General features: G+C 36.2%; 1 protein-coding gene across 6 annotated transcripts in view; it reads left to right on the top strand.

Annotated features, from left to right (window-relative positions):
• The window catches only part of POLR3G (RNA polymerase III subunit G), a 104,150-nt gene that overhangs the window by 71,546 nt on the left and 4,837 nt on the right, over positions 1-27,767 (top strand). For 3 of the 6 annotated variants that reach the window (XM_072792160.1, XM_072792146.1, XM_072792152.1), the window contains 5 exons: positions 1,156-1,285; positions 6,391-6,447; positions 10,133-10,183; positions 18,833-18,915; positions 23,639-23,785. In XM_072792160.1, coding sequence (XP_072648261.1) covers positions 1,156-1,285; positions 6,391-6,447; positions 10,133-10,183; positions 18,833-18,915; positions 23,639-23,785 — 468 coding nt within the window. The remainder of the gene's footprint in view (positions 1-1,155; positions 1,286-6,390; positions 6,448-10,132; positions 10,184-18,832; positions 18,916-23,638; positions 23,786-27,767) is intronic. The other 3 variants (XM_072792170.1, XM_072792181.1, XM_072792177.1) reach the window with 3 other exon arrangements.

Here is a 27,767-nt window from a genome sequence, read left to right as displayed (position 1 = left end):
TTGGATTATAGTAAGCACTTAATAAATAGTTGTAGAATTTTGAAAATGTACCCTATATTTAGCTCTGGTACTAGAAATGTCTTTTTTTTTTTTTTTTTTTTTTTTGAGAAATGTCTTTACTGAGACACCTGGGTGGCTCAGTGGTTGAGCGTCTGCCTTTGGCTCAGGTCATGATTCTGGGATTCTGGGATCAAGTCTCATATCGGGCTCCCCACAGGGAGTCTGCTTCTCCCTCTGCCTATGTCTCTGCCTCTCTCTGTGTGTCTCTCATGAATAAATAAATAAAAATCTTTATTAAAAAAAAAGTCTTTACTACATACCCTGAGGCCCCACTTTTTAATAAATATATATTTTTAAAATATATGTGCATATACATATATGTGTGTGTTTGTAATTCTTTAAAATTGAAGACTTAGAGGGGCACCTGAGTGGCTTGGTCACTTGGGCATGTGACTCTTGATTTCAGCTCAGGTCATGATCTCAGGGTCATGGGATCAAGCACCATTGTTCTCTCTTCTTCTCCCTCTGCCCCTTGCCTGCTTGTACATGCTCTCTCTCTCTCTCTTTCTCTACTGTCTTAAAAAAAAAAATGAAGATGTAGATTCAAAGCCCTGCTTTGTCATTTACATGTCATATGAGCTTATAGATTGTTTGCTTCACAATTTATTTATTGTTGAAGAGAAAATATTGATGATACTTTAAATGGGATCATGGATGTTGAATATTGAGGACATCCTGGTTAGCATAACCACTTGCTAAGTAATAGCTGCTACTTTTAATCTTTTTTTTTTTTTTTTTTAACTACTACTCCTATCAATACCACAGCTACTAATTGAGGTTAATAGGAAACTAAAGCAGTAGCTCTCATTTGGGTGGCTTAACTTCTAAAGTGTGTAATCACGGTCAACAGACGGTATAACAAAATAATTGGTGTGGTCAGTAGGAAAATTAAACAGCTTTCCTACCTCTAAAATCAGAGCAAAGTAGGAAATAAGCTAAAAGGTTAAAAAGATTACAAAAGCTCAACATCTTTTCAGTTGATTGTAAAACTTAGTGCCTGTAAAATGTAGTTTTTCAATAAAACTAACATTTTCCTGTTTATAGACAAAAAGGGATATTTAAAAAATTTATTTTAAAAAATTATCTCTTAAAAAGGATACAGATTATAAACCAGTGCCACTGAAAGCAGGAGAGGGTGAAGATTACATGCTGGCCTTGAAACAGGAGTTGAGAGAAACTATGAAAAGAATGCCTTATTATATAGAAACACCCGAAGAAAAACAAGGTGGGTATTGGACTCTTTGATTATATAGTTGAATGTATACAGATGAAACAATGTTTCATGGTCATTTAATGCTGATTGATTGATAGATTTACTTCAATCAGAAATTATCCACCACCTTGAAAAAGCATGCTTAATGTTGATTTAACAGAAAATGTATTTTAAACTTTTTAATACTTTATTTTTAAAATTACCTTTCAAGAGAAGTTTCATATGTTTGGTGAAAATGGTGAAAAACAAAAATATTAAAAAGTAAAAATCACCTGTATTGCTTATGTGTAGAGATCTACTATTAATATTTTATTGGGTATTCTAGATTTTTTCTTTTTATAAAATTGGATTCACAGTCCTTTTATCTTTCTTTTCTACCCAATAGCATGTTATTAGCATTTTCATATATCCTTAACATTCTTAGAAAATATTATTTTTAATGGCTATGTTGTATTTCACTGTGTGTGTGTGTGTATAAATATAGCATTATTAATTGTAAGTAGTTCTGATGTTAGATTTAAAGTGTTTTTTTGCTCATATATGTGTTACTATCCTTGTACATAAATCTTTATGTAAGTCTCTGATTATTTAGTATTTTGTTTGAAACTTTTAAAAGCCTTGACTGTATTTTTGCTTATGATTTGTATGTCAGATATAATAGGAAACATAAAGCATGTACTTATTGGTTATGCCAAGGACAGAGAAGAGAAATTACAATTGGAGAAGGCTTTATAGTCTCAGACAGGGAGTGGGAAGTGGTTTTAGAGGAAGAGAACCCATTCCTGAGTAGATATTAAGCACAGTAGATCTATATTGATTTTCAGTTTCTGCCCTCAGAGGTTGAAATTAGAGAGATCAATATCATCCTTGAGTTCCCCAAACAACATCATTAAAGCATGAGAAATTCATACAGTGTCATCTCATTCCATTAGTATTAAAAATGCATTCCATTTTCACTCTCTCTAAATGACTTAGAACTGGCTAAGAGTCAAAAAAGAAAGTCTTATATAGTAATATTATCTGTGCTTGTAATTATAAGAAGCATTTTAGACAGGATCGTTTAATTTATCAAACATAGCTGCTTGAAGTTGATATAATGGTTTTATAAGACATTTTTATCTCAAAAATACTGAATTCCTTTTTACTTTCATGATTATGTTGTATGCTTTTATCTGAGTTCACAAATGAAATTAAAGCACTTGTTTTAAAAATTTAAAAAAGTAAGATTAAATGAATTAATAAACATCCATTCTTAGTAGAAAAAATAATAGTATAGGGTATAATCTTATTAAAATTCGTGTTTTCTCTAGACCATGGAACAGATTTACTTAACTAAGTGTGGTCATTATTAAAGCATGGGTCTAATTTACAAGTATATCATATTTGAAAATATATCTGTGAGTCTTTTAGACAGGGACCTTAGGAACATAATTTTGTTGCTGCTTTGTGGTAATGGTTGGTTTGTATCTTAAGAGGCTCTTTATCTTTGATAACTGCACTAAGTATTTAAAAATACAAGGAATCTTTGTTTCTTTTTCTATATGGAGAAAATGTTTATGTAGATTTTTCCAAATTGAAACAAGACCTTCTCTTTCAAAATACTCATATTTACTTTTCTTTTCTGATGTTTTTTAAAAACTAGGTTAAAATGAAGTTTTTTAAAAGAGCATACATATATTTATGTGTGTTTGTAGGTTAATATATATATACACATATAATGTGTGTTTATGTATATACTCATATATGAAATGTTTACGTACTGTGCACACCATGAATGAGAAAGAATCAGCCAGACTGAACAAAATTATGCAACTGTCAGAGGGAGCTGTATTCTCGGTCATGTTGTATCACCGTTCCCTCATCAGCCTTCTCCTATCACCTACCACTTATGTACATCAGAAAGGAGATACTTAGGGACTAATGTAAAGAACTAAATAAGGTCTCAAGGCTTCCTCATTGTCAAGTGGCTAGTGGCTCAGGGCAGTGAGATCACAAAGAACTGAGGGCATAGAATAAAAATATTTCTTGTGATGTCACAATTTGTTTATAATATTTTTGGGTAGAATTATAGAAATTATTGGTGCTTTCTTTACAATGAAATTTATTTTTTTTAAGAAAAGATTTTACTTATTTATTCATGAGAGACACAGAGAGAGAGGCAGAAACAGGCTTTCCGCAGGGAGCCCGACATGGGACTTGATCCTGGGTCTCCAGGATCAGTCCCTGAGCCGAAGGCAGCGCTAAACCGCTGAGCCACCTGGGCTGCCCAAAGAATTTTTTTTAATGGAAAAAAAAAAAAAAAGGAAAGAAAACTCATTTTATCTTAACATTACCATATTGGCCCATTGGACTCTTATAAATCTAATATGTTCTGGAATATTAGTGATCTTATTTTTCCTTCATCCTTAAACATCTTACTATTTCATCAGTATAGATATTATTTCATCATTACTTGTGAATTATTCCCCCCATCCTGGAAGATAAAAGATTAAAATATCCAAAAAAAAAAAAAGGAAAAATGATGAAGTTGCATTGAAGGGTGGTGCAGTATTGAAATAAAGTCAGCACTATTACATTTTCTTTTAGTGTTTCTATTGTGTTGCACATAGTATTACATTAATTTTTAGGAAGCTATAAAAGAAGTCTAGAGAGACTCTTGTCTTCGTGGCTGTTTTGTTTGTGTTTTAGTTTTCATAGAATATAATTGAGATTTCAGAAGTGTTCATTTTCTGCCCATAATGGCAAAGAGAAGAAAATTGAGAGAGGAAGATGTTATACAATCACTAGACAAATCAGAATATGAATGTAGACGCAGTAGCTCTTTGGATGCTAACAATGATTGTGAAATTGATTGTGTAAGTGAAATCTCTGAGCTTCAGATGACAATATTCTAGATGAATTTTCTCAAACTCAAGAGTCAGTGGGTAAAGAATATATCTCTAAGAATAAAAAGGAAATATGGCATCCTCACACAATTAGTCCTTGAAAAGTGCCTCATCACATATTTTGTGATAAGAACATGGAATATCCTGTTTGTCAAAATGACGTGACCATATTTTTCTTTTTTATGATGTTTACATATCAAAAGTTATTTGATATAGTTTATAACTGGAGAAATGCTGAAGGCAAAGACAAAGATGATCAAGAGGAAATAGGTTATGTAGAAATGAAACAATTTGTTGGATTGATCATGTTAATTGGTAATTATAAATTTAATAATGAAAATGTTTTATAATTATAGACCAAAGAAGATGGCCGGGCCGTCCTCATTTCAACACAGCTGTGAGCCATCAAAGCTTTTTAAAGTATTACATTTTGAAGATGCGAATATAAGAAGAATTGGAAGCTAGAATCTATTAGAAATGTATTTCTAATCTAGAATCATTTTGATGCCTTTTTTGGTTATAGTCACTCTACTGGGTATAAAGTGGCATCTCCTTGTGATTTTGATTTGAATTTACAAAGTAGCTATGATGTTGAACATCTTATGTGCTTTTTACTATGCATATCTTTGGAGAAATGTCTGTTCAGATCCTTTGCCTCTTTTTAACTGGATTTCAGTAGTTGATTTTCAATATTGCTTATTTTTCTAGAAGCTTACTACTGAAGGTTAAATTTTTCCAAAATATACAATCTGTTGTGGAGAAAAATTTTAAATGCAAATCTGCCATTTGCATCGACTTCTTTTACCGATAAAAAGCTTGATAATGGGGCTTGAGAGCAGGGTGCCTGGGTGGCTCAAGTGTTTGCCTTTAGCTTGGGTCGTACGTAGTCTCGGGTCATGGTCTCGGGGTCCTGGAATTGAGTCCGACATCGGGCTCCCGGCTTGGCAGGGAGGCTACTTTCCCTTTCCCTCTGACCCTCCTCCCAACTTGTGCTCTCTCTGTCTCAAATAAATAAAACCTTGAAAAATAAGTAAATAAATAGCTTGAGATCAAGATTGAAGTCAAAATAGTTAAATACCTAGAAAAACTTGGTTTCTTGGTCTTACTGATCCACTATTTATTTTAGTTATCTTTGTTTAACACTATGGTCTTAGTATTATTTGGAATCATTTTCTTAACATGGAAGAGAAATCAGTACATATTTGGGCCTTGCTTTTTATGTTTTCATCTTTAGTATTAGTTTCCCTATTTCATGTCTATACTCCTCAACCACATTTTATGATGAACCATGTTTTTAGGCTATGGTACTATGGTGTTGCTTGCCAACTTACATTGCTAGGAAAGGGTTTGGGCCCCCATTGAGGGAGTTTCTTGTGGCAAAGTGAACAAAGCAGCAACAAGAACCACTCCATTTTGGGCAAGCACAGAAGGTCCCTGCAGAATTGTCAGTAGTTGGCATAGAATCTTGCAGCTTGTTCTTTCATAGCCCACCAACCTTACTTTCTCCTACCCTTTTCTCCATTCTCCTCAATGGGTTGTGAAGAGTAGCTCTTGAGAAGCCTGTGTTTTAATATGTGTATCAAGCACTGAAGTTGACCATACAGCTCTCCATCCTCACTTAGGTAGTTAATACATCCCAGTTACACAAGATTTGAAGAATGGAAGCTGGAGGCCAGTGTCACAAGACTTTCTTGCTCTTTTATGTAGGTGACTTACTGACCTGGCTTTGGGCTTTTGTGAATAATCTCAGAGATGAATCAGGTTATCTGATTTTAAAAACCATGATTAGGGGCAGCCCCGGTGGTGCAGCGGTTTAGCGCCGCCTGCAGCCTGGGGTGTGATCCTGGAGACCCGGGATCGAGTCCCATGTCGGGCTCCTTGCGTGGAGTCTGCTTCTCCCTCTGCCTGTGTCTCTGCCTGTGTCTCTCATGAATAAATAAATAAAATTTTTAAAAAAACAAAACAAAACAAAAAAACATGATTAGGGTTTAGGTTTCTGCTCACTCCCAGCTATTCATACCCAGTTGCTTCTTGCCACTTCCTTAAACATATAATATTTATTGAACTTTTCAATAGGTGTTTAGAAACACCTATTGAAATATATGTGTATAAATATAGGAGATTCCCTGTGTGTGAAATAAAAGATGTTATCTGGTGTTTTTAGTTATGGAATGGCTTAAATCCAGGCTTATTCTTGACTTTTCTAATGAACACTTTCTTATTTTTTTATAGATATTGAAAGATATAGTAAAAGATATATGAAGGTGTACAAAGAGGAGTGGATACCAGGTAATTATAAAACTGAAAATATTGGGCAGCCCAGGTAGCTCAGCGATTCAGTGATGCCTACAGCCCAGGGCATGATCTCGAAGACCCGGGATCAAGTCCCATGTCAGGCTCCCTCCATGGAGCCTGCTTCTCCCCCTGCTGTGTCTCTGCCTCTCTCTCTCTCTCTGATGAATAAATAAATAAAATCTTTAAAAAAAAACCCTGAAAATATTAAAATAATTTTTAAAGTTTATCTCCTTACTCCATATATTTTAGGGAAATTTTTCTTTTTTCACCATAGGAATTTTTGCTATAGGAAAGTAGGCTGGTTCTTTTCCTATAATTAATTAGTAATGCATATCTTTTGAAAACTAGGATGAAAAGATTTTTATATTTTAACAAGGAAGAGTTGAAGTGTTTTTGAAGTTTTAGAATACTCTTCTATAAAACAGGACTTGCTAAACCCGTTTGAGCTTTCCATTTCCATTTACTGCAATCATAATTTTAATCTACAGTACCAGTAATACTTCTGTGTTTGTGGGGGATTTTATAGCTTTTGAGGAGAAAACAAGTCTAGTTAAAGGATATTTTAAGCCAAGCTCATCGATCTTCCTTTCTTTCAAGCAGACATAGACTATTTTTATTTATTAAGATGCCTTTTCAATAAAACCATATCTAAGAGATTTTTTTTCAACATTCACAAATTTCCCTTAGACACAGGCAAGATGCAAGAGGTCAGAGAGATTTCATCCAGCTCTTTCCTTTTGTAGATTAAAAAAAAACTCGATAGAAATGGAGTGATTTATCAAGATGACTTGAACAGTAGTACTAGAACCCAGGTCTTCTCATTTTAACTCACTTCCCTTTGACTTCTCTGTCTTTGGTGTTTTGTGAAAACTGCATTTACGTAAGAACATAAATGGCATTTACAGCATTATTGCTTGCATGGGCTATAGTGGTCCTTTCAGTGTGGATCATTGAAAAGCTTGAGTTTCCCTTGAACACTCTCCAATCTCCTATTTCAGTTCTTTCATAGCTGCCACATCATAAATATTAATCTCCTGAAGGATTCTCTTTACATACATATTCATGATTATCTATTTTACTTATAAAAGCAGAAATAGGGCAGCCCGGGTGGCTCTTCGGTTTAGTGCCTGCCTTCAGCCTGGGGCGTGATCCTGGAGTCCAGGGATCGAGTCCCGTGTCGGACTCCCTGCATGGAGCCTGCTTCTCCCTCTGCCTGGGTCTCTGCCTCTCTCTGTGTATGTCTGATGAATAAATAAATAAAAATCTTTAAAATAAAAAAAAATAATAATAAATAAATAAATAAAAATAAAAGCAGAAGTATATCCAAAGCCAAATTTACTAGTTCAGGCTAAATAGCTTGAGATAGAAATGTTTTCTACAAAATACACTGAGTCTTTATTAGCAGGCAGTGTTGTGGTGTTTTTTTTTAGATTATTTATTTATTTATTCATGAGCGACACAGAGAGAGAGGCAGAGAGACACAGGCAGAGGGAGAAGCAGACTCCATGCAGGGAACCCAATGTGAGACTTGATCCCGGCACTCCGGGATCATGCCCTGGACGGAAGGCAGATGCTCAACCACTGAGCCACCTAGGCATCCCCAGGCACTGTTTGTTTGTTTATCTATCTACCTATCTATCATCTATCTATCTATCTATCTATCTATCTATCTATCTATCTATCTATCATTTTTATTATTTTTTTCCAGGCATTGTTTTTTAATCCATTTTCGTGTTGCTTCATTTTTCTGATTAATTCTGTGCTTAAAAAGGAAAAGAAAGTGAGGTGTCTGGGGGGCTCAGTCAGTTGAGCATCCTGCTCTTGGTTTTGGCTCAGGTCATGATCTCAGGGGTAGGACTGAGCCTCACATTCGGCTCTGCATTTAAAGGGGAATCCCTCTCCCTCTGCCCTTACTCCCACTCATACGTGTGCTCTCTCTCTCTCTCTAAAATGAATAAGTAAATCTTTTTAAAAAATTGAAAGAAAATGACAAATTAGAGGCATTATTTAGCTAATTCAGGAAAAAAAATTATAGTTGTTTTATTTAAGATGGAGAGTATAGGAGGAGGAGTAGAAGGAGAGGGGGAGAGGAAATCTCAGGCAGACTCCTCATGGGGCTCAATCTCAGGAGCTGAAATCAGGAGTCTGAGGTTCAAGTGATAGAGCCACGCAGGTGCCCCCAGGCAAAATTATTTATTAGAGAGAATTTACTTTTCCATAGCTATTTATATTTTTAGTTATAAAGTTTTTGCATAATTATTAGAATTATTTATTTAATTTTGCATGTGTTGGGATTGTGGTCATATATTTTAACTTGCCTTATTATATAAGAAATACATATCAACTATAGAAAACAAACAAAATACAGCATAGTCAAATAATAAATAATGCATAGGAAAAGCAGCTGCAATCCCAACACCCACTAAGAATTATTGTGATATTTGTTCCCAACCTGGAGGTTTCTCTACACAAATATTAGATATATAAAAATATTTACATGTTAAACCTGGGTGGCTCAGCAGTTGAGCATCTGCCTTTGGCTCAGGGCATGATCCCAAGGTCTGGGGATCGAGTCCTACATCAGGATCCCCTTGAGGAGCCTGCTTCTACCTCTGCCTGTGTCTCTGTCTCTCTCTGTGTGTCTCTTATGAATAAATAAATAAAATCTTAAAAAATATATATATATTTATATGGATTATTTTTCTTGTTATGAAAATTTCTGTATTTAAAATTGACTAGATAGGGGTGCCTGGGTAGTTCAGTTGGTTAAGCATCTGCCTTAGGCTCAGGTCATGGTCTCAGGTTCCTGGGATCAAGCCCCACGTTAGGCTCCCTGCTCTACTCCCTCTACTCATGTATGCTCTCTTTCTCTCCCTCTCAAATAAATAAATAAAATCTTAAAAAATAAATAAAATAAATAAATACTATGTAGCTGTTAAAAGAATGTTATAAAAATTTTATAGCACCATTTCAAAGTTGTTGTTTTTAGGTTTATTTATTTTTTTAATAATCTCTGCATTCAGCAGGGGGCTTGAACTCACAACCCCAGGATCAGAGTCACATGCTCTACTGCTGAGCCAGCCAGATGTCCCCCCAATTTTTTTTTAATGAACTCTTTCTTCTTCATAGGAGAAAATACATCTCTATTATCTTTTGATTCCCAGGCTCAGTACAGTCAGATATTAAGAAATTTTATTTTCATTGCAGAAGCAACTATCATGTCCTTTAAATTTTTTTAAAAAGATTTGTTTTTTTACTTGAGAGAGGGGTGGATAGAGGCAGAGGGAGAGAGAATCTTAAGCCCTGGGGCTTAATCTCACAACCTCAGATCATGATCCGAGCCAAAACCAAGAGTCCGATGCTTAACCTACTGTGCCATTGGGCACCCCTGTTATGTCCCTTATTATTTTTAAACTATTTTATTTATTTGAGGGAGAGAGGGGCAGAGAGAGAGCTAGAGCAAAGGAAAGAGCAAAGGAATAGGGACAAGCCGACTCCCTGCTGAGCGGGGAGCCCAACTCAGGGCTCTATCCCAGGACCCTAACATCTTGTCCTAAGCCTAAGTCAGATTTGCTTAACTTACTGAGCCACACAGGTGCCCCTTGTCATGTCCTTTAGTCATGTTGAGTGCCACTAACCCCTAGAAGAAATTACAATTTTTTTTCTTTTGTACGTGCAGATTGGAGAAGACTCCCAAGAGAAATGATGCCAAGGAAGAAGTGCAAAAAAGGTACATTGACTAATGTAATAATCTAGGTTAAAAAAGGTTATTTATTGCTCAAATTCTAATTATGGAATTATCAGTCTGAAGTTACACTCAGTGTTCTGAATGCTTTTTCTTAAGATACGTTTGGCATTTGGTTATTTCATTAAATCTTTTTGTTGTTGATTTTTGTTTTGTTTTTGTTTGGTTGTTTTTCCTTTCTTTAATTATGGAATTTTGATGTGTTAAGAAAGATTTTTCAAATATGCAGACATTTTTTCAATTTGAAATTTTGCATATTTGAAATTCTTTTAGTGGTTATACTGTCCATATTTTAAGGTTTTTTAAAAAAAGATTTTATTTATTTATCTGATAAAGAGAGAGAGCCAAAGAATGACAGGGAATGGCAGAAAGGGAGCGAGAAGCAGGCTCCCTGCTGAGCAGGGAGCTGGATGTGGTGCTGGATCCCAGGCTCCTAGGATCATGTCCTGAGCTGAAGGCAGACATTCAGCCAACTAAGCCACCCAGGCACCCCTATATTTTAAGTTTTTAACTAAAACATTCATAACTGGTAAAATTTGAGAACTGGTAGATTAGAACTTTATGTTGTACATAAAATACCAAAATGAAAGTTTCCAGCGTGTTATTCTTTCATAATTCCACTGAGTAAAAAGTTGTTGAGCAACTACTATTGCCAGACACTGTGCTAAAAGGAATAAAACAGTAAGCCAAGTGGGAATAATCCTTGCCCTAATGGGGCTTACCGTTCAATGGAGTAAAAATATTGACCAAAAACACAATGTCCTCATTGGGAGGTCAGGGGAGTTTTTTTGAGGAAATGGAATTGAAGTCCAGATTGAATGATGAGTAGGACTTGGGTGGGATGTGGTTGGTGGGAGAATGTTGGAGAAAGACCAGGTTTGTGAGGGGTAAGTCATGAGCAGTTTAAAGGTAATCTTTAAGGTTCCTTTGAAATATACAAATAGAAGTGTTGAGCATGTTGCTGGATACAGGGTGGGTGGGCCTCAAAATGGAGATGGTAGTGATCAGCATAGATACTATAATTCAAACTATCAGGAAGGAAGGATGAGATTATCTGGGGTAAAATTAGAGAATTAGAAGAAATGAGGGCCCAAGCCTAAACTTGGAGGAGTGCCAAAATCTAGTAGGCTCATAGAGGAGATTCAATCAGCAAAGAAAAGAGATGGAAAGAAAGAGGAGAGGAAAAGGAGAACCCAAGAGAGTGGAGTTGCAGAAGCAAAAATAAGCAAGAAGTAGAGACTATTTTAGGTCACGTGAGTGGCTCAGTTGGTTAAGTGTCTGCCTTCAGCTCAGGTCATGATCCCAGGGTCCTGGGATCGGGCCCCAAATAGGGCTTCCCTACTCAGTGGAAAGTCTGCTTCTCCCCCTGCTTGTGCTCTCTCTGTCAAATAAATAAATAAAATATTTAAATTTTAAAAAAAGAAGTAAAGTCTGTTTCAAAAGGTGATCAACAGTGTTAAAGGAGGTTACGCAAAATTGCTGTGAGGTCAAGTAAAATAAAGATTGGAAAATGTAAACCAATATTGACATGTTAATCATTGTTGACCTTGTGAGAGCTTTTTATTTTTTTTTTAAAGATTTTATTTATTTAGAGCATGCAAGTGGGGTTGGGGGAGAGGGATTCGTAAGGGTAGAATCCAGTTTGGAAGGGGTTAAACCGTAAATGGGAATTTAGGAAAAGGGGACAGCAAGCATAAGTGTTTGGGGAATTTGGATATAAAGAATAAAGAGAGAAAAAGGAAAGTAGCCAGAGAGGTTAATAGCAATGGGATTAGAAACTAAGAGAAGAAATTTCCCTCCCTTTTACCCCTCTCTGGTATTTTGTGTTTTGCTTTTTAATATACTTCATTTTCCAGAGCAGTTTTAGATTCATAGAACATTGAATGCATAAGTACGGATTTTCCATATACTCCCTGCCCCCACACATGCATAGCCTCCCCCACTGTTAACATCCCCCATCAGAGTGGTGCGTTTGTTGCAATCAGTGATCCTACCTTGACGTACTACATATGGTCTTACACAGAGACCATAGTTTACTTTGGGTTCACTCTTGGTATTATACATTTTGTGGGTTTGGGCAAATGTGTAATAACATGTGGCCACTGTTTGAGTATCAAACAGGGTACTTTACTGCTTTAAAAATTCTCTGCGTGGGCAGCCCGGGTGGCTCAGCGGTTTACCACCGCCTTCGGCCCAGGGCCTGATCCTGGAGACCCAGGGTCAGGTCCCACGTCGGGCTCCCTGCGTGGAGCCTGCTTCTCCCTCTCCCTCTGCCTGTGTCTCTGTCTCTCTGTTTCTCATGAATAAATAAATAAAATCTTTAAAAAATAAAAATTCTCTGTGCTCTGCCTTTTCATCCCTTCCTCCTCCTTACCCTTGGCAACCACTGATCTTTTTTACGGTCTCCATAGTTTTGCCTTTTCCAAAATGTCATATAGTTGGAAACATACAGTATGTAGCCTTTTCTGATTGGCTTCTTTTAGTTAGTAATATGCATCTAAGTTTCTTCCAGGACTTTTCATGGCAGACAGCTCATTTTTTTTTTTGTTAGTGGTAAATAATTCCATTGTCTGGCTGTGCCACAGTTTTATTTATCCATTTACCTACTGAAGGACATCATGAATGCTTCTAAGATTTGGCAATTATGGATAAAGTTACTATAAACATCTATTGTTGTGTGGGCATAAGTTTTCAACTTCTTTGGGTAAGTACCAAGGAGGATGATTGCTGGGCTGCATGGTAAGAATATGTTTAGTTTTGTAAGAAACCACCAAATTATCTTTCAAAGGCCCTCTGCCATTTTGCATCCCCCCTGGCAACCAGTGAGAGTTCTTGTTTTTATACATCCTGGCCAGGATTTGTTATTGTCATTGTTCTGGATTTTGGCCATTCTGAAAGGTGTGTAGTAGTAGCTCACTACTGGTTTAATTTGTGTTTCCCTGGTGACATGTGATGTGAAGCATCTTTGTGTACACCTACTTGCCATTTGTGTATCTTGTTTGGCAAGATATCTGTTACGGTCTTTGGCCCATTTTTTAATGTTTTTGTGTGTGTGTGTGTGTGTGTGTGTGTGTGTGTATGTGTACGAGCTTAGTGTTGAGTTTTAGGAATTCTTTGTAAATTTTGGATAACAGTCTATAGGAATAAACCCCTCTGGCTGCGAGTTTCTCCTTTTACTCTGATACTACTACCATATTCACAATATTTCTGACACCAGATGTGTGGAATTTTTTTCCCCGCAGCAAGCAGTTCTCTGCAACACCAGTTGTGTCTTAAAATTTAATTCAATTTCAGCAGCAACTGGAATTAATGCAGACCCCACAAGTTAAGGGTTCAGCCCCATAAGACTACTTCCCACTTCAGATGCCAATTTCAAGTAGTAGGTTCCCCACATTACCCACAACTTCTGTCTGACTTGGATACAGATCAGAATTTCCTATGACCCTCCTCCTCCCACTTGGATTTCATTTGCTAGAATAGCTCACAGAACTCAGGGAAACATTTCGGTTTACCAGTTTATTTAATGAAGGATATGATAAAGGATATAGATAAATGTCAGATGAAGAGATAGATAGGGCAAAGTCTAGAAGGGTTCCCCGCGCAGGAACTTGTGTCTCTGTGGAGCTTAGGTGCACCACCTTCCCAGTATGTAGATGTGTTTACCAGCCTGGAGACTTCAAATCCGTGTACTTTGGAGATTTTTGTAGAGGCTTCATCATATAGATTTGATCACTCATTAACTCAATCTCCTGTCCCTCTCCCCTTGCCCAGGGAATGTGGAATGGAGCTGAAAATTACAGTCTATTAATCATGTTTTTTTCTGTCTTTTGACCAACCTCCATCCTGAAGCTATTCAGGGGCCCACAAAGAGTTCCATTCTTAGATCAAAAGGCACTCCTATCACCCAGTAAATTCCAAGGGATTAGGAACTCTGGCAGGAACCAATTTCAAAGACTAAGTATTAAAACAAAACATGCTCCTAGTGTTCTTATCACTTTGGAAATTATAAGAGTTTTAGGAGTTCTGTGCCAGGAACCAGAAACAGAGACCAATATATATTTTTTCTATTATTTCACAGAATCCTTTATCAGATCTGTCTTTTGCAAATATTTTCTCCCAGTCTGTGGTTTGTTTTCTCATTCTCCTGACATTATCTTTAATAGGGTGGAATTTTTAGATTTTAATGAAGTCTAGCTTATCAGTTATTTCTTTCATAGACTGTGGCTTGCTTTGGCAGTGTATCTAAGAAGTCATCACCAAACCCAAGGTCATCTAGATTTTCTCCTATGTTATCCTTTAAGAGTTTTATAGTTTTGTGTTTTGCATTTAGGTTGTGATCCATTTTGAGTTCATCTTTGTGAAGGATGTAAGGATGTACCTAGATTTATTTTATGCAACACCATTTGTTGAAAAAACTATCTTTTCTCCATTGTACTGCCTTTGCTTCTCTTTCTATTTTTATATGGGTCTATTTCTGAGCCCTTTGTTCTGTTCCATTGACCTGTATTTATTCTTTCACCTTTACCACACAATCTTGATTACTGTAGCTTTAGAGTATGTTTTAAAGTCCAGTAATATCAGTCCTCCAATTTTGTTCTTTCCTTCAATATTGTGTTGGCTATTCTGGATCTTTTGCCTTTCCATACAAACATTAGGAACAGTTTGTTGATATTCTAAAATGACTTACTAGGATTTTGATTGAGTTTGCTTTGAATCCATAGATGAGGTTGGGAAGAACAATCATCTTGATAATACTGAGTCTTACTCTCCATGAACATGCAGTAGGTGTCCATTTATTTAGTCCTTTGATTTCATTCTTCAGAGTTTTGTGGTTTTCTTCTAGACTGTATACACATTTTGTTAGATTTATATCTAAGTATTTCATTTTGAGGCATGCTAATGTAAATAGTATTAGATTTTTTATTTCGAATTCTGCTTGTTCATTGTTGGTATACAGGAAAGCTATTGACCATTGTGTATTAACCTTGTAGCCTACAACCCTTCTATAATTGGTTATTAGTTTTCAGAGTTTTGGCTCATTCTTTCAGATTTTCTGCATAGATGATCATGTCATCTGTGAATGAAGACAGTTTTATTTCTTCCTTCTCAATCTGTTGAAAGCAGTGATATTAGGGAACTTTTTTACCTTGTTCCTAATCTTAGTGGGAAAGTGTCAAACTTCTCACCATTAAGTATGTTGTAGCTATAGGATTTTTTTGTAGCTGTCTTTTTTTTTTTTAAGGTTTTACTTAATATATTCATGAGAGACACAGAGAGAGAGAGAGAAAGAGGCAGAGGCAGAGGGAGAAGCAGGCTGCCCATGGGGAGCCTGATGTGGGACTCAATCCCTGGACCCCGGAATCACTACTTGAGCCAAAGGCATATGCTCAACCACTGAGCCACCCAGGCATCCCTGTAGGTGTTCTTTATCAGCTTTAGGAAATTCCCCTCTACTCCTTGTTTACTAAGAATTTTTTAGTCATGAATGGGTGTTTGATTTTGTCAAATGCTTTTACTGAATCTTTTGATAGGATCATGTGATTTTTTTTTTCCTTTAGCCTGTTAATGTGGTGGATTATGTTAATTGATTTTGGAAGGTTGAACCAGCCTTACATACCTATGATAAACCCTACTTAGTTGTGACATATTATTCTTTCCATACATTGTGGGATTGGATTTGGAAATATTTTATTGAAGATTTTCACTTATATTTTCATGAGAGGTACTAGTTTTCTATTTTGTTTCTTGTAATATTTGTCTGGTTTGGTATTAGGGTAATGTTGGCCTCATAGAATGAGTTAGGAAATGTTGCTTCATCTTGTGTCTTTTGAAAGAGAGGCCCCTCCCTTATTTAACAGCTTGAGTTACATTTTACATCTAATAAAATGCATATATCTGAAATATATAATTTGCTAAGTTCTGACATATTTATTTAAAGTGGAAATATTTTTATTTTGTTTCATCTCAGAACTACAATATATAAGAATATTTATTTATTATTATTTTTTAAAAAGATTTTATTTATTCATGACACAGAGAGGCAGAGGCAGAGGGAGAAGCAGGCTCCATGCAGGGAGCCCAATGTGGGACTCAATCCCAGGATACCAGGATCATGTCCTGGGCCAAAGGCAGGTGCTAAGCCGCTAAGCCACCAGGGATCCCCTATATATAAGAGTATTTAGCTTGCTTGAGTATAAAATATTATATTAAAAAACCCCAAAATATTGTATGTCGAGATATAATAGTTTATCTCCTGTCTTTATACCTTTGGCTTTTATTGGGCAAATATGTTATTTTTACAAACATGCATTAATGATACTGGTGGATCATGTCCTAGTGGATCACGAATTTGTAGCAGTCCTTAAAGAGTCAAAAAGAATGTGTCTGATTTGGAAAAATAAATGTTTTCAAATACATCCCACTGACTGCTCATCCCTGGAACTTTACATACACATTGATAATTAGGAGAAAGTCCAATGTGTCAGAATTTCCATTTGTGAAAAAATAAAGCAACAACCACAAAACTTTGTTTCCATTCTGAGCTTTTTTTTTGTACATTGTGTAATTTTTTGTGTTTTATTCTCGATAAGCTTATACTTTCTCTTTTGTTAAAATGACCTCCACTTCCATGAAAGTAAACAGTACCCAAAGAGCCAAAGCTGAAAAAAAGTTTGTTTCTTGAAGAACCAGCTATTGGCCGGTATTGAAAGAAACCAAAAAAATTTCAAATATATGCATGTATCTGGCTAAAGGTGGGGAAAAAATGCATGTTAATGTTTTGGGGTTAAAACAGTCTTTTAACAAATTTTGGTAATTTTTTTAAGATTTATTTATTTTAGAGAGAGCGAGAGACCACATGAGTTGGGAGAGGGGGAGGAGAAGGAGAGGGAGAGCAAGCATTTCAGCAGACGCTCCACTGAACACAGAGCCCAACACTGGGGTCTATCTCACAACCCTGAAATGATGACCTGAGTCAAAACCAAGAATTGAACACTCAACCTGCTGAGCCACCCAGGTGTCCCAACAAATTTTGGTAATTTGACACTTCTCTCCCAGTTATAGGTAAAAGAATTCATGATTCTATAAAACCAGATTGATAAGTAGCAAAAAATGCTTAGTGGCTCTTCGGCAACTGACTTTCTTACTTAAGAGATAAGTAGGGTTTATTTTTATTTGTATTTTTTTTTTATTTTTAAGATTTATTTATTAGCGAGAGAGAGCAAGAGGGAGGGAGGGGCAAAGGAAGAAAAAGAATCCTGAAGTAGACTTCCCACTGAGTTTGGAGACAACACAGGGCTCAGTCCCAGGACCCTGAACTGAAATCTAGAGTCAGCGGCTCAACCTGCTCAGCTACCCAGGCACCCCTAGAGATCGGTAGTTTTTAATAAGTTTATTTATCTGACCATGTTCTGTAACAGCCATTTAACAGACTTATGTGTTACGAAATTTAAATAATTCGACAAATGATTCTTAGAAAAAAAGACTTCATGATGTGAGTAAATTACATTCTTAGCTAATGTTTTCTGGCATCTGTATATGATACTACAGTTTATGTGCTTCAGTTCAGATTAAATAGCCCTTACTCTCAAGGGGAACAGAGAAAGTTACCCATGATTAAATGTCACCTTTCTTTAGAGCAAAACTTCAAATACATGTATGTTTGGGGTTCTGAGCTCAGTGACTCCATGAGGGGCAATTTGGTATAACACAGTAAATTGTAATTCCGTCACTTATGGGCCATCCACCACAATCTAGAAATTTCTTCTTCTATAGGTTAAATGTTAATCTTTAACAAAATTACATCTTTCTTAGCCATATTTCTCTCTGTTACCAAGTAATTTCTAGGTATTTAGTTTGATTTGGGGGAAGGACTATAATACTTTTTGATCACAGTGGGACAATTTTGTAGCTTATCCTAATGCCTTGGTAACTGACTGGCAGGATCTATATGTGAAATAACTCTCCATTCCATGCAGTTGTAGAATAGCTTCAAATGCATTATTTTTTTAATATGGCTTTAAAAATATCACAGAGCCATTAAAACATTTTATTTATATTGCTTTGAGTTTTCAGATCCATGTAACAGGTGTGTTGAGTTTAACCATTTTAATCTTCATTCCAAAGATGAGGCTTATGTTCCATGAGTATAACTTCTTCGTCATTTCTTTAACCATTGTCAAATGTGTATTTATTTGGCACTTGTTTTTTTTATTTTCCAAACCTGGTCCAATTGCCCTAGTTAAAGTACGCTGATCAGTGAACAGGAAGCCAGTATAAGATGATATATTTGTGAGAGTCTTTCGCTGGTCCCCTGGTGCTTCTATTGGACTTAAGTTTTTAGTATTTACGCCTTAATAACATTACTTGCCAGTACAAATTTTCAGTACTGGTAAAAAGATACCTGGTTACAGTGTTAGAAAACATTCTATGAAGTGATTATCATTTACTTCTTATCATGGAAAACTGGTGAGGCATACTGGTTTGTTATTCTTTAAGAAAATCAGTTCAGTCTGCAAACTCTGTGACTACCCACCATGACATATCACTATGCTACACAGAATATAAAGAGGCAAAGAAATAATGATAGACAGCTGCTATTATAGAAATAACGTGTTAACAGTGGTTTTACTTCAGCAGGCCCCAAATCCGAAAAGGCGAAAGATACAGGCAAAGGCACCTCGCTCACTAATACTGCAGATGTGTTGAAAAAAATCGAGGTAAGGTTTCCTTCTTGCTACACAAGCAAGCTGAAAAAGTGTCGTGCCTCCCTTCGCCTTTTTCAGTCTTTCCACCTTCTCTCACTTTTTAATATCCACCTTCTCTCACTTTTTAATAATACGTGGATTTGGCAGAGCCAAGCCCCGCACACAGGGCAACTGAACAGATTTGAACATTCTTAGCTGGGAGATGAAGAAGTCTCATCCTATCCTTCTTTTTTATTATTTTTTTAAAGGTTTTATTTATTTATTCATGAGAGACACACACACACACACAGAGAGAGAGAGAGAGAGAGAGAGGCAGAGACACAGGCAGAGGGAGAAGCAGGCTCCCTGCGGGGAGCCTGACGTGGGACTCGATCCTGGGTCTCCAGGATCACATCCTGAGCTGGAGGCAGACATTCAACTGCTGAGGCACCCAGGTGTCCCATGTATATGTACTTTTTTAAATGCTTTTTTTGTCTGTCTCATGGTAAGTGTAGAACATTCTATTGAGAAAAACACATTTTATGGAACTTACTTTTTACTTTCATTGCTGTCCATATTTCAAAAATAGAAAGGTAAAAAATCCTAAAGGTTAGTAAACTGAAAATTTACCCTCCCATCCCTGCCCATAACCATCCAGTTCCCCTCTTGACAATCAGTATTACCAATTCCTATTGATCTTTCAAAAACATTTTCTGCATAACAATACCAGATTTTTCTTTTTCAATGACAAAAGCTAGCATATTACACTCTTCTGCATTTTTATCACTTATAATCAGAGATGGTTCTAGTCTATATAGAGTTTGCTTCATTCTTTTTTTTTTTTTCCTTTTTTAGCTGCAGTATAAGAATGAACCCTAATTTATTTAACCAGTACCCTATTGGGCAGCCTGGGTGGCTCAGTGGTTTAGCACGCCTTCTGCCCAGGACCTGATTCTAGAGACCCGGGATCAAGTCCCACGTCAGTCTCCCTGGGTGGAGCCTGCTTCTCCCTCTGCCTGTGTCTCTGCCAATCTCTCTGTCTCTCATGAATAAATAAGTAAAATATTTTAAAAAGTAAAAGTAACCGGTACCCTATTGATGGGCATAATGTTCCATCTAGTGTTCTGCTATTATAAACAGTGCCATAGTGAAATCATATTAAATATGACATTTTACATATGTAGATTTCTTGAAGTGGGTTTCTTGGGTCAGTTGTTATATGTATTGGATAATATGGAAAAATATTGACAGATCATTCTCCATGGAGGTTATGCCAATTTATTCCCACTCTCTATGCATATATTACCTTGCATTGATGGTGATGATGATGATAATGATAGCAACTAGTGCTTATTGAGAACTTATGTACCAGGCTCTTTGATGAAAGCTATTTCTATACATTATGTCCTGAGGACTCCATAACAACAAAGAGAGGTGTGTATTATTTTTCCTTATTTATAGATGAGGAGGTCAAGGCTTTAAAACTTTTACTTGCCTGGTCAAGTTGGCACAGCTATATAGTAACAGAAACTCTTATTTTTGAGCTTTTTTTGGCCAGTACTTGAGCTGGAAGTAACATGTCTGAAAATAATACCAGGAGGGTATTGAAGGAATAGTGATAACGGTCAGGTGTAACTGTGGTGGAGTGATGATGCATGGGGTTGCAGAACTAGCCAACCTGTATTGATTGAACAGAGTCTTACTGTTTTTAAAGCTTCCCGGAAAGAAGTTGCTAAGATGACTTGTGCAATAAGGAAGATTGATCTGATGTGGTTTCTCATCAGAACAAATTGTGTTTCCCGATTTTCTACACTTGAACACCTTTTTCGTTTTGCACATTGTTAAAACTGGAGTTTTAAATCTGGAAATCTAAATGAGTTAGCTTTATTTTCTCTCAGTTAAAGAGCAAAATTAGCATCTCGCTGACTGTTATTGTTCTTCAGCAAAAGTAGTTGCAAGTTTTATTGTAATAAAACGTCTGTGGGTGGAGAGGAAGGGAACAGTCAAATCTCATGATTAATGTGTGAATAATCAGACAGCAGTAAACTAATATTTGAGCTTTTATCTGCTTGACTTAGAAGAAGCTGTCTCTACAGGGTGGCTGCTTATTATTTAAACTGGAAGAATTGTTCCCTCTCTATAAATTAACTGTTTGCAAAGTGTTTCCACGATGTGTTAATCACATTGTTCTGTAAGATAGTGCCAGTATATAGTTAAATCTCACAGAGAAGAAAATGGAGACTAATAAGTAGATAAGCCAAAACTAGTTGCTAAGTGCAAAAAGAAAAAAGTAATAAGACAATATGTGTGGCTCTGAGATCATTTTTTTTAATTGCATAAATCTGCTATGGTTAACTGATTTAAGTATTTTATGGATTTGATTTGGGTCTTTGTGATACAAATAAAGTTGTTTATTTAAAAATATTTGAGGTGACAGTAATGGAAATAAAGACTTCCTAGTCCTACAGAGCAGTGAATGATTTTTATATTTTGAAAACATATTCCATAACTGGTTAAATAAGTTTATTGTTAATTATGAAATAATAGCTAATAGGATTTTTCAGATACAGTATATACCTTGCACAGTGCATTTAAAGTGTACTTAATAAATACAGCACTATGATTCTCTTTTAACTACACAAAATTTGTGGGTTGTAGGCCTCTTTACTGCAATTTGATTAAAATAAAAAAGAAAAAAGTCCATATGTTAATATTGGTGTAGCATCATTCTGTGTGGGTATGTGTATGTATATATTTATAGACACTTTAGAAGATCTATAAACACTATTTTGTTTACTTGCAATTTCCCAAAGGGATTATCAGTTAGAAAAACTGCACACAGTATATTGTAGTAATAACTCATATAAGGCAGCATAGGTCAGTGTGAAGATAAATCATCTTATGTCTACATTACCTTGACTTTATTTGTTCTGCCTCAGTGGAGTGAAGTACGAAAGGTGAAACTTGAATTTTGGTTAGAAATTGAATCTATCTGATGTAGTGTTTTTATTGCCTTTGATCTCCTTAAATTCAAACTTGAATGTAATTAAAGAGATTTTAAAAATAAATATTTAAGAGCCAATAAAGGAATCGCGAAGTTGTAGTCACTCCAGATACAAAATGTGTTTTCTCTCTATATGTAGTCTACAAAGCAAATATAATAGGATGGAGCATTTGCAGCTATATGAACTAACGTTCTGATTATTGTTTAAGAATAATCATATCTTAGCTAAAGTGATCCTGTGCTTTAAGTATGAGTATTAATATATGAAATTATTGTTGTATCCACTCCTATAAAGCTTGTGGAATTCTCTCACTCGTGCAAATTAAGCATAGATCAATTTAGTGAATGGATAGTGACAGTAATGAAAACAGACCCTTTTTTATCAAAGGGAAAGAAATGTTGGTAGTCATAGAAATTTAAAGATGTAACTGTAAAGTTAAATTTGTTACGAGAAAGTAGCAGTGATTTTAACAGTGAATAAGTGAAGCCATCAAGCAATCAAGGTTTCCTAACAACATCTCTCTTTTGCCTCCTGAGTTGCTAGGAAGTGCTAATGTTGACAGTGGTTTTATTTTCTTTTTTTTTAAGATTTTATTTATTTTATTCGAGACAGAAAGAAAGAGAGTGAGCACACAGCTAGGGCTGGGAGCAGAGGGAGAGGAGAGGGAGAAGAGACTCCTGGCTGAGCAGGGAGCCTGATGTGGCGCTCTATCCCAGAACCCTGGGATCATGACCTGAGCCAAAGGTAGACGCTTAACCAACTGAGCCACTCAGGTGCCTGACAGTGGTTTTAACTGTTATTTGTTTGTTTTGTTTTTAGCAAAGATTAAAGTTTTAATCTCTTTCTCTTCAATCTGCCAGATATGTTAAGAAGTAAAAATTCCTGGAAATAAGTAAATAATGAAGGAGAACAGAGAGAAAGATGGGGATAATCTGCAAGCAGGATAATCCACACCAAATGATTATGTATTAATTGTTTTAAATGATCTCTCTTTGGGGCACCTGGGCGGCTCAGTGGTTGAGCATCTGCCTTTGGCTCTCAGGTTGTGATCCTGGGGTCCAAGGATCAAGTCCCATATCGGGCTCCTTGTGGGGATCCTGCTTCTCCCTCTACCTGTGTCTCTGCCTCTCTCTCTCTCTCTCTGTATATATCTCTCATGAATAAATAAATAAAATCTTTAAAAAAAAATTCTCTCTCTTATAAACTAAAACATAGGAGCAGGAGCACCTGGCAGGCTCAGTTGGTAGAGCATGGGACTCTGGATATTAGGGTTGTGAGTTCAAGTCCCAGGATGGGCATAGAAGTTAGTAAATAAATAAATAAATAAATAAATAAATAAATAAATAAATAAATAAAATTTTAAAATGTAGATATTTTTGAAATGTTACCGTTATATTTTCTTTTCTCCTTTCATATTGAAAAGATAACAAAGTAGCATTCTGAAAGTTTCTCTCTATAAACTAAATCAACATTTTAGAAGAAGGTAGGATAGAAACCATAAAAATAAGTCATTGTGCTTAGAGCCGATACCCAACAATACCTGAGACCTAATTATAAAGTAACAAAATCAATGAAAATACTAGTATAATGACAGGACAGAGAGTTCCTCCTTTCTTGAGTGAATTCACAGTTTCCTAGGTAGTGGTCTGGAGGATTAGAATAAGGTTATAGGTAACTGTTTTCTTGAGGCTAAGCAGGGAGGTCAAAGTGTAGTGGTTTCCATTTAAATTAATGAAGTTCATTTATACCAGGAATTGGAAAAGAGAGGTGATGGTGAAAAATCAGATGAGGAAAATGAAGAGAAAGAAGGAAGCAAAGAGAAAAGTAAAGAAGGTGATGAGGAGGAGGACGATGATGCTGCAGAACAAGAGGAATATGATGAAGAAGAGCAAGAAGAGGTAATGGTTTATTTGGGGTGGGTAACAAAGTTACAAAGTTTACGGATTATCTAATAAGGAATTGGATATATGTTATATAATTAAATTAACAAACCAAAACCAAGTCAATGGCAATGAAGGATATGTTATTATCCCTGGTATCAGTTCCTTAGTTCAAGAGAATTATTATAGCATTGAAATAATGATACCAAACTGAATATAGGAAGTGAGAATAAGTTGATAGGCAACCCTAAGTGGAAGTCCATAAGTGAAACAAATTGATAGATTATTTTAAGATTTATCTACATAAAAATTTAAATATGCCATTACTGTAATTAAGGACTTAGTCATTTAGGGTGTGAAGAGGAAATCCTTGGAATATCATCATGTTTCAAGCCCCAAAGTTCATATGGACCCTGCCAGAGAACAGTTATGATCTAACCTCAAGTATTTGACTGAGTTAGGACTTAGTAGTTTGGATTTGGGATTTCTAACTTCTAGAAACATGCATGGTGCATTTCAAAATAAGCTAGAGCAAATAAGGATATTTTTGAGCAGGGTAACTTTGTTGGTCACAGCATCTTTGGGACTTAGTAGATACCTCATGCAGTAACCCTAGTTTCTTTCTCCTTTCTTCTCCATGGCAGTGAACTTTGTCTTCACTCCATTTTAGCCTCTCACAGGACAATGAATCTTTACTTTACCTGAAACTGCTATAACTATGAAATCGTTATTATTCATTTACATTAAATTTGGTTTGTTTTAGAATTTACATTAGTGTAAAGGGAGAGGTACAGATCCATTTTTATCTATTTCCAAATGGCTAGCCAGCTGCTAACCTCATTTATTAAATAAATTGCTTTCTTCATTGATTTGAAATTCCCCTGTATCAGCTATTAGATTTCCCACTTCTATTTAGATATATTTCTGGGACCTGATTTTTGAACTATCACTCTGCTGTTCCAATTAACAGAAGCTTCTGATTATTTGTTAATGTTTCTAGGGAGAATTTTCCTGAGTATTCTTTATTCTTCCAGATAAGTTTTAAACATTTTAAAACTAAACATGTCTTATTGTCTCCAACTTTCTTTCCAGATCATTCACTTTTTTATCCCTGCACTCTGATGTGATTGAGACTGCCAGACCTCTGATTCTCTATTTCCTCTTTACTAGTTCCCTGTCTCAATTTCCTTCCCTAAGGGGCCTAGACCCTTGCTCACCCTTAAGTGCTTCCTTGCCATTACTCTCATCCCTTGTCCTCTCAGCACATCCTTGAGAACAAGGTAACCTTTGATCAATTCCACTGTCTCCCCTCCAAACCACCTATTGAACTTTTCTGAGGAGTCACAGAAACTGATGCCACAAAAACAATACTCACTAGCCACTGTTGGCTGGCTCACATGCTGGTTTCTCTGTTTCTCTTATCAAGTCATTTGTCTACATCAGTTTAGATCATCCCTTTTCTTCGTAATCCCTCTCCTTGACTGCCTTTCTTAGTAGATAATACCTTCATACAGAAAATGAAGCCATATAGAAGGAACTCCCCTAATTTCATGTCATCTGCCTTCAAACTAAATGTCTTTCTTCCTCCCCCTTCGTTTTCAGTGGAAGAAGTAGCCTTCATTTTATTTGGAGCTAATTGTCTGGCCTTTGGGGGATCTATAATCCTTATATCCCTTCCTTTTTTCATATTTTCAGGGTTTTTACCTACTACTTACTGCTTCCATTCATGCATTAAAATATGTTCATCTTTCATTATAAAGTATGTTGCCCACATTCTCTTCCAGGTGTCCTGGTATCTCCTGGAAAGCCGCTTAGCTGGCTTCACTTGCTCACTCCTCCCTACCCTCCTCCATTTAGTTCTTTTTAATGTGATTTCCATGTACATGCCATTGAAATTATTGCCACCAAGTTCACCAATAGACAAATTTTAGTCCTTATTTCACTTTTCTGCAACATTTAACACTGCTCACAACTTCATTATTAAAATATTATTTCCTTTATTTAAATTCAACAGTTTAAGGCAATTATGGCATCAACTATATGCCAGGCATTGTGCTGCATGCCAAGACATAGGCAAACATTGTTCCTTTTCTTGCTTTTTGTGACACAACACTTCTTGTTTTTCTCCTATTTCTGGTACTTTTTCATGGTCTCTTTTGAGTTCTTCTCTTTCTAATCTTTAAATGTCAGTATTCTTCAGACTTCTTTGCTTGGATTTCCTTTTCTCTCTGCAATCTCCCTGACTGCATCCCTAGCCAAAATTTCAGTTGCCCTGTATATACACCTATTAGTCCTCATTTTTCTTCATTCACCGTATAATAATTGTACACCAAGCGTATGCTTGGAATTGTACTAGGCAAGGGAAATATCAAGATAGATACAGTTCTCTCATCAGGGATATGGGTATAGTGAGGAGACATACCAGAAAGGAGACCCTTACAATACATTGAATAATGCTATAGTGTAATATAGTAGAGGATGCCATAGGGGTACGTAAGAGGGGCACCAAGCTCCGTTTTAGTGATATGAAAAAGATATCTCACAGAAGACAGTCTGAAGACTTAATCAGATCAAGATGAGAAATGGATGGGAAGAGACTTGCAGATAGAGGAAAGAGCACGGAGAAGTTTTGCAGGTGATGAGAGTGTAGCCTAACAGTGTGGACCAGGTAAGTCAATGTGGCTGGACTAGAGAGTCCAAGTGGGAGTATGTGGAGATGTGAAGCGGAAGAGACAAATACAGGATCTTAAATACCAGGCTGAGCAATAGGACTTTATCCTGCGGGCTATGAGGAGCCTTTGGAGCCTTTGAAGGGTTTAAAGCAGTGGAGTGATTTTATCAAATATTTGTATATTAGAAACCTTGGTTGCTTGGATTGGAAGGAGCCATGGTTAAATCATGCTTGAAAGCTTGTTGCTATGAACCAGTGATTCTCAACCAAGGTATATTTGGTAATATCTGGAAACATTTTTGGTTGTCCCAACTGGTCTTAGGGGTTGTGCCATGCTATTGTCTTTGAGTAGGTAGTGGCCTGTTTTCTAGACAAGACTGGCTTTTGGAATGCTCTGTTTATAAAGTCTGCTTGAGGTCTAGTAATTTCAGAATTCCATGTTAGGCTTTAGCAGAGTACTAAGCACAGTTTATATAAATGTATTTCATTCAAAACAAACAAACAAAACCTTTCCACTTTAATAAAGGATATAGGTTTTGGGTATGAGGCTGGGTGAGAGATGGAGAGGGAAGCTCAGTTAAAGACTTTCTAGATTTAAAATCATCTTGGCCCTTTTTAGCAATTAATGAAAAATTCATATTAACTAACTTACTGGACATATTGAGAATTTGATAAGCATTATTTTTGAAGAGTAAATGGAACAAATTATCTATGTAACACCTCTATGTAAAATGAGAGAAATGCAGACTTTTTCTTTCTTCGGTCTTTTGAATAATGTAATTAAAGAAAAAAGCAAGGGTTCAAATGAAAGCCAAGAACCATTTAAGCCATCAGTTTCAAGAAGTTCTCACTTTGTACCTGCATCAAGATTATTAACATCATGAAATTACCTAAGGTGAATGACTGAACATACTTGGAGGTGCTCACATCTGAAGCATAAGTTGTATATGCTTGATTTGGAATAGTGAGGTAACCTTCCAATCTCATTTACAAGATGATCTCATTTGAACTCTCAGCCATGCCACCCCTCCTCTGTACACTAGCTCCAGGCTACAGCCAGGCTTCTAGATGTTACTGGATTTCTCGGCACCAGAGAAACCACGCCATCTTCCTAGAGATGCTATGGAAACTTACTGGATACAGAAACTTACAGTGTTTAGGGAAGACAAAGTAATGAAATCTACATCTGAATAATATATCTTGCATTATTTATATAAATTTATATATTAAAAAATCCCACCATGCAGATACTAAAAAAGCTGATATCCAGATGACCTTTTCAGAATAGTCTCTATTTCTTACTCTATCATAATTCCTGCTATAGAGAGC

This window comes from Canis lupus, chromosome 2 (assembly GCF_048164855.1).
Source record: "Canis lupus baileyi chromosome 2, mCanLup2.hap1, whole genome shotgun sequence".
Taxonomy (NCBI): Eukaryota; Metazoa; Chordata; class Mammalia; order Carnivora; family Canidae; genus Canis; species Canis lupus.
This window is presented reverse-complemented; position numbering and strand designations above follow the sequence as displayed.